Here is a 7,307-nt window from a genome sequence, read left to right as displayed (position 1 = left end):
CAGTGCTCGGACGAGCTGTGCACTATGTCCATCACATGACCAGGGTCGGATTTTTATTCATTGGAAGTAAACACAGAATGACAGCAACCAGAGATCTAGAAAACTGCAAGGAACTGATACAGAAAGTAGATTAGAAAAGAAAAAATATATAACTATTATAAAAACAACATTTATTGGCTATAACTGGACAGATCCCTTTAACTCCCCCCTATACGTGACTTATTAAATATTAACAGGAGACAACATGTTGGCAGATCACTTTAATATGGCTGTTTTTTTCCCCTCTCCTTAGGTACCCAGCTGAAGTAAACAAATGGGCAGCTGAATACCTCAACCACCAAGGTATAAAGATATCAAGTACAGAAGAAATGTCAGTAACATCTTGAAGCTTTTTTATCACCTTTTATGTAAAGTGTCATAGATCATCAAAGGCTTTTCTTCCAGGCCGTTCAAGATTATGCAATATTTTAATAAAACTTTGCTTTTGTGCTTATAGAGAATATGCAACATCCACTGGGAAGAAAGTAATAGAATTTATTGCATATTTACATTACTCTTATGGTATTGTCTAGGCAAGTGTACACAGTACAAAACCCCAATGCTCAAGGATTGCATCTCATCTGTCCCATATGGTGATGTTCTATAAATGCCAATGTATTACTGTGCTATACTTATAAAACGCTGTGTCCACATGGTTCCTAGCAGGCTTTTACACATCTGTTAAGATTTCTTTATAAGAACCTATACCCAAGCACCTTGTATATTTTGGTGCAGAATTTCTGCCTATACTCACTGCATGAAAAAAAGGACCATACCATTATGCACATATTAAATATGAGGCTTCTTCAAAGTGGTTTCTGTCAAAAGCAACTGAAGCTATGCCCCCAAAATTAACCAACCGCAAACCGTTCCAATAGTGTTATTTACAATATAAAACAAATGTGTATCAATATAAAATAAAAATTGGTAAAAATTAATAATTTAGACAGTTTCACTAACAATAGTTTTCTTATATGTTGCCACCACCAAAACCTGCCATCTTATAATATATATGTTCTAATTATTTTACTATAGAAAGTCTGAAGAGTTTAACTTGCCAAATTCTGGATTCAAACTGGATGTCGGGGCTGTACACAAGTTTTCATTTTGCTCCTATAAAGGTCATGTATTTCCACCAAAAAACGCAAATGTATTCTTTATATAAATCTAGAACGTAACAGCAGCCTTTAACCTAATGGTCAATTTTCAGCCACTTGGGGCATAAGCCGCTAGTACCCAATAAATGGGGTTAAAAAATATATATTATGTATTATATGTATCACCACATGTTAAAATATATGACAAAACACAAATACAATTAACAGATACCAGCGTATTCCTAACCAGCCAATACTAAATTTTTTTTTCTCATATTAGTGCTTACATTTGTAATATTGGATGACCGAGTAAGAAAAATAGTTTGGTACAGGTCAAGACACACGATCAAAGCATCTATTATACATTGCATGTGGTGTCTCAGACAGGTAAGACATCGGAGATATAAAACTAATGCAGAATTTTATTATCTGATAATCCACTTCATTTATAATAAAAAATAAAAGGAACACAAAATAAAAAAAAAACAAAAAAAGGGTAAGATGCCACATGTGGCCAAAGGAGAATAAAGTAACCAACTGCCTGACATTTTGACAGGTGCGAGGTTACCAGAGGGAGGAGCCTCATTGCACAAACTTTTCAGGAGAGTCCAATAATGAGCAAATGACATCTGAAATACAATCCAGAGTTAAAATGAAAGAATCAGGGAAAAGAAATCGAAGGGGAGTGAACTAAACAGACAAGGTTCCAAGGGAGGATGGGAGTTTGAATAAAGGGATAGAGTATCAGGAATCCTATAGAAGGACACAGTCTCCTTGCCTGAGTGTTTCTTGGAAAAGAAACAATTTGCTTGTGAAGGGGCCTGGTGATCAATGCTCCTTTAAAACACCCGCACAGTTATAAAACCTTTATCGCCACCTGCCCTGGACAGGGGTATAGCAGCTGAGTGGACAGTCAGGAGAAACATCAGACTAGAGTCAGCGTCGCCCTCCCCGATCTCTCACTGGTGTACTCCTGCTGCGACTCCTGCTATGTCTTTTAGGATCTCTCCGTTCTCTCTCACGAGGGTGTTCTCTGCTGTGCTCTCTCCGTTTTTCTCTCTCAGCCTCCCGTGCCCGCTCTCTAGTTCTCTCTGCCTCTTTTTCCCTTTCCTTAGCTCGCTCCTTCCTTTCTTCCTCTTCTTGCTCTTCCTGTTCCTTACGGCGTTTTTCTCTTTCCTTTGCTCGTTCTGCCCTGTCCGCTACTTTCTTTACAATCTGCAAACGGATATAAAGTTTACGCATCATTGAAAATTAACCATCCAAGGCGATATTAACTATTTGCACAGACTTCATACCTGATCATCCGTGAGGGGCAGCCAATATATACATGGGGCAGCTTTGGTTTTGTGGAATAAGTCATCTAAAAGTTTAGCTGGAGGTTCCTCTTGAACTTTCTCTGTAAATGAAAGATTAAATAAGATTATATCAGCTAAAAGCAAGAGGACACACAAAGAAAGTACATAAAGAGTTTTGAAGCATAACAGGGGTGACTTTACCTTTCTTTTCATTCTTTTTCTCTTTGGACTTGGCATGTTCTTTGCGTCGTCTGTCTCTGGAACGTGATCTGGGAGCCTCCCGAATTTTATCTCTATCCCACTCTCGTTCTGATCGAGTACGTTCCCTCCTCTCCATCTCACGTTCCCTCTCGGCCCACTGTTCTCGCACACCACGCTCATGTTCCCGATGTTCGCCTCTTAATGGAGGGGCGTGTGTGTGCGCGTGAGAATGTTGGTGAGGGGGCTCCTCTGGTTTAGGTTCTGGTGGTCTCTCTGCAAGAAGGCCTCTGTGAAAGTCCAACTAAAAAGAATGACAAGATTAATTAGAAGTAGTACACAAGTCAAAAGGAAGAGAAGACAGATGAAAAGTGGTGACTAATTCATTTAATATGTACAAGTGTGGGACAAAGTTTTACCTCATCTTGTTCTGCAAAGTCTACAGATAAGAATTTAGGATTGGACTGGGGCCATCTCACTCCATGCAGAGAGTTTCTAGTAGAAATGGCTTCCTCTACTGTAGAATACTATAGAAAGAAGAGTGAAATTAAGCAACAAAGCATACAGATGATAAAGACTACACAATCAATTAAAGCCGAATAAAAAAAGCCCCCAAACCACCACTTTTGAATGAAGTGCAAAATAAAAACTATGACTTGACAATAACTGAACAATGTTGACAGAAGCATACCTAACGCTACACAAATCCCCTATTTACTGCAATATACAGCAACTCTTGGTGCTACTGCAACACACACGTCATCTGTGTATTTTAGCTCATCTACACCAAGTCTCCAGCTAAAGGGAATCTAATATCCCGTAATAAATACATTTTTTTATGATCTTTTCCTTAAAATAGTTTTGGAGTGTTTTGAGGATATACAAAAATGTCATAAGACACTTTCATCCAGTAGAAGGTAGTCACTGCCAGTTTAAAGCTGGCATAGATTCTACTAGAATCTTCTTGGCATATGAAATGACCACCCTTGGCAGACACAGTAAAGCATACCTCCACTTAAAAGTCAGTTTTCAAAAATGAACACGACATACAATTAAAAAGCTTTGCAATATATCAAAGAAATACGCTTCCTTCTAAATGTATTAGGCTGGGTTAGACACAGAAGTCTACGGAGAGGGGAAAGGAAGCATATACTGCTGTGGCTATACTCTGCTACACAGCTCTTTTGATACTGCTAGACAGAAAACAATAGTTTACCACTGAACAGAAAGAGGCAATAAACCAAGTAAATCTCTGGCAGCAGCCCCCCCCCCTTTCCCCTCTACTCATCTCTTTAGTGCTAGTATCCAGCCACACTATCAGATGTTTTAAGGGAATGAGGAGGAAAACGGCATGATACGTGGAAAAGGAAATGTTTTTGTCTAGTTTCTCATATTCCACTATACTATTTTTATACGTTTTATAACTACTGTAAATTCACTTTAAGCACTTTAGATGGAAACGTCCGCATTCCATAAAAGTGAAAGGTATACTACAAGAGAAGATGTAGTATGCACAAGCCCTCAAAGCTGCTTATTCTTGTGTGCTAAATGTAAGGCAATGCTTGATAAATGTGCCATGGTGCGCCAAAGTTGAGGCACAACTCTGGCCACATTCCAGATAGCAAATCTGGGCCTATGTTTTCATTTGGAAAAAAAACCAAAAACACACACACTAAACACTGTATTAAAAGGTATTTCAATGGAGTCTATCATTGGGGAAAGTAAGAATAGCAGACTGTACTCACAGACACTCCCGATGCACGGTGGAGGCTAATTAGCATATGAATAAAAGCAGGCTCATTCAAAAACCACTGATGTAATTTACATACAAAAGGTATGTGTGGAATAGGCTTTCTAAAAGCTATGAAAGTAGGTTCTTAGCAAAAAATGACTTTTCTCAATGATAGAGCCCCTTTAATTCCTTCACTCGCTTGTTCTCCTTGGTCTATTTTGTCTCTTACTACTGAAACAGAGAAATATATATAAAAAAAAAAAAATACCCCAAAAAATTCTAGACTGAAACAGTGAGGGCAAGTAAATTTTTAGATTAAATTGACAATTTTTTTTTTTTATAATAACCCAACACAAACACGTATACAGGAACAAACCTTACCGTGACATAACAGTGTGATTTAATCTTGTCTATCCAGAAATTTTCTTCTATAATAGTACCAGTACGTGACAGGAGTTCTTTAAGTTGTCCCAGAGTGAAAGGTCGGACCTGGAGAGGAAAGCAATTAAGTTTAGTGTAAAATTAAGACTCCAGTAATTTAGTTTTTAATAAGAAAAACAAACAAAAAAAAAACAACACAAAACATCTTGACAACGGGTTTCCTAAAAGTCCCTTCTCCATGACTACTACTGCTATTTATTATTACAGCACCACTAATTCCCTGGTGCTGTACATTTGAGGGTTTGCAAACAATATACAAAACAAGTACAATACGAACAGTGACCAAGTAGTACAGCAGGACAAAGGAACCTGCCCACATGGGCCTACAATCCATGAGGGAAACAGAAACAGTAGGTCAGAGCACAAGCTGTTTGGAAGGCGGTGTGGTAGCAGGAGAATTTTTGACCGCTTTCCAGAAAAGGTGCGTTTTCAGGGTTTTCTTGAAGCTTGTGGGGGTCAGTCTTATATGTTATTGTATTGAGTTCAAGACTCCTCTTGAGCATCCTCCATATTCTGAGAGGTGGTTGTGTGAAGATAGTAACGGCATGGCAGAGTAGGCAGTCTTAAGAGGATCAGAGATTATGTGTGGGTAGGTAGCAGGATGAAGGGTTATAGATTGGTGGATGAATTTGTATGAAAGTATTAGAATTTTAATGGGCCTGGAAAAGGAAAGACTGAAGAAAAACGGGGAAGAGGTGAATTAAGTGAGTGAGTAGATGTGAGGGTGAACTGGAGGGAGGGGGCAAGAGCATTTACTGGAAAGCTATGGAGAAGCGTTAAAGAACTTTAAGATGAAGATTATGGGGTGTGGACTAGCATTTTTGTAGTTTCAGGGGTGAGGAAGGAGCGGATTCAATGAAAGCTGTTGAGCTGGATGCAACATTTTGTCAGCCTGGTCAACCCCTAACAAACTCACCAGATTACATATATGTACAATACAGCTTGGCTTCCGTCGAGGTGGTGAGGGTTGTTGGGATGCAGTGCGCACAGGGTCATCAATTGTAATAGAAACACTTGTCTTTTGTTGACTGATTGATCGCCTCAATAAAGTATCCCCCAGTGTAACTGGAAAAAAAGAAGAAAAATAAAATAAGTGAAAATGTAATACAAACCTCATCAGCCCCCCAAAAACAAAACAAAAAAATCCCAAGAAATTGCTGCACCATCTTCCTAGAGATTTATGAGAACCTACCTCTGACTTCAGCTTGTGCTGGGCTTTCTGGTAATGGCTTCTTTACTTCTTGTTCACTGGGAGGGGGTGGCTCCATCTCCATTTGCACAGGTTCCTGTACAACGGCAGGCGTCTCCTCTGACTGGCTTTGATACGCCACCTCCTCCTCTTCTTGCCCATTTTCTTGAACCTCTGCAGGGACAACCTGAACAATGGGAGAGAAAATTAAAAAAAAAAATAATTCACAAATTAAACTCTGGCTATAATTTTCAAGTCCACAAATTGAAAATGACAAAGAAAATATATGTTACTACCTGTGTGACTGTCCTGCATATTTTCAGGCCTTTATCATGAGAGCTGTCATCCCCATTGCGTTCACTTTCATCTTCAGAAATACGAGCATCCTCAGCATGGATATCCACCACTGCCTCTTGCTTAATTTCTTTAATCTCAGGGATTAAACTCTGACAGGATAATTGAAGTGTGAGATTTTGCAATTGTATCAGTAAAGGTACAGTATATAAATTTCAGCTGTACTACTAGAAGTAGAAAGCTGTCTCTAAAACTAGTACAGTAATAAAGAAATGAAAGATCTCAGAACTAGACTAAAACCAATACTTTTACACTACTTAACGTCAATTTTAACGGGTTGCGCATTTATGGACTATGGAGACATATGCCCTGACCTGTAGATAGGGAATAAGTGTCTGATTGCTGGCATCTTATTGATGTCTCCCCAGTGATCAGGAGGACCGAAAGTCCCCCCCAAGGCCTCCTTGTGAATCCAGCGAGTGCACTTGCATGAACAGTACACTATTTACTTCTGCGGGGCTGACGGGACTATAATCTCTGACAGTGCTCGCAGCCATGTAGAAGTAAATGAAGCATCCTCCTGACTACTGGTGGACCTAGTGATTGGGCCCCCAGCGATCGAAAACTTAATTCCCTATCCTTTGGATAGGGCATAAGTGTCCATAACACAATAAACCTTTGAAGTCAGTACATTATACTTTGCTACAACTCATTCTGATAGATTGATGTAGCATCACTGTAAGAAAAATATGTCACAGAAGACAAACACACCTTCAGAGACTCTGTAGAGATACTGATAGAGGGTTTTTTCTGTGTGGTAGCGGTGCTGGCACCCCATCGCCTTCGCCGTGCAGGGTGTGCTCCCTCGCTGTCACTATTTGCAGATGTTTGCGGAGGTTGACTGGGGCACTTTGTAGCAGCTTTCAGGATGGTGGGAGGGGGGGAAACAAAACAAAAAAACATGAAAAAATATATATTACAAACCCAATTCTTACCTATGGGTATGTTCAAGCAGCTGAATT

The 7,307-nt window shown here is 39.4% G+C and overlaps 1 protein-coding gene across 2 annotated transcripts in view; it reads right to left on the bottom strand.

Moving 5' to 3' along the window:
* Window positions 1-247: 247 nt before the first annotated feature.
* Window positions 248-7,307, bottom strand: part of ACIN1 (apoptotic chromatin condensation inducer 1) — a 71,802-nt gene continuing 64,742 nt past the window's right edge. For both annotated transcript variants that reach the window (XM_075276724.1, XM_075276725.1), the window contains 9 exons: window positions 7,057-7,205; window positions 6,288-6,437; window positions 5,995-6,178; window positions 5,719-5,867; window positions 4,743-4,850; window positions 3,049-3,156; window positions 2,633-2,933; window positions 2,432-2,532; window positions 248-2,351 (listed from right to left, as the gene is read on the bottom strand). In XM_075276724.1, coding sequence (XP_075132825.1) covers window positions 2,073-2,351; window positions 2,432-2,532; window positions 2,633-2,933; window positions 3,049-3,156; window positions 4,743-4,850; window positions 5,719-5,867; window positions 5,995-6,178; window positions 6,288-6,437; window positions 7,057-7,205 — 1,529 coding nt within the window. In that variant the 3' untranslated portion in view covers window positions 248-2,072. The remainder of the gene's footprint in view (window positions 2,352-2,431; window positions 2,533-2,632; window positions 2,934-3,048; window positions 3,157-4,742; window positions 4,851-5,718; window positions 5,868-5,994; window positions 6,179-6,287; window positions 6,438-7,056; window positions 7,206-7,307) is intronic.

The sequence above is a fragment of the Leptodactylus fuscus genome, chromosome 1 (genome assembly GCF_031893055.1).
Source record: "Leptodactylus fuscus isolate aLepFus1 chromosome 1, aLepFus1.hap2, whole genome shotgun sequence".
In the NCBI taxonomy this organism is placed as follows: domain Eukaryota; kingdom Metazoa; phylum Chordata; class Amphibia; order Anura; family Leptodactylidae; genus Leptodactylus; species Leptodactylus fuscus.
This window is presented reverse-complemented; position numbering and strand designations above follow the sequence as displayed.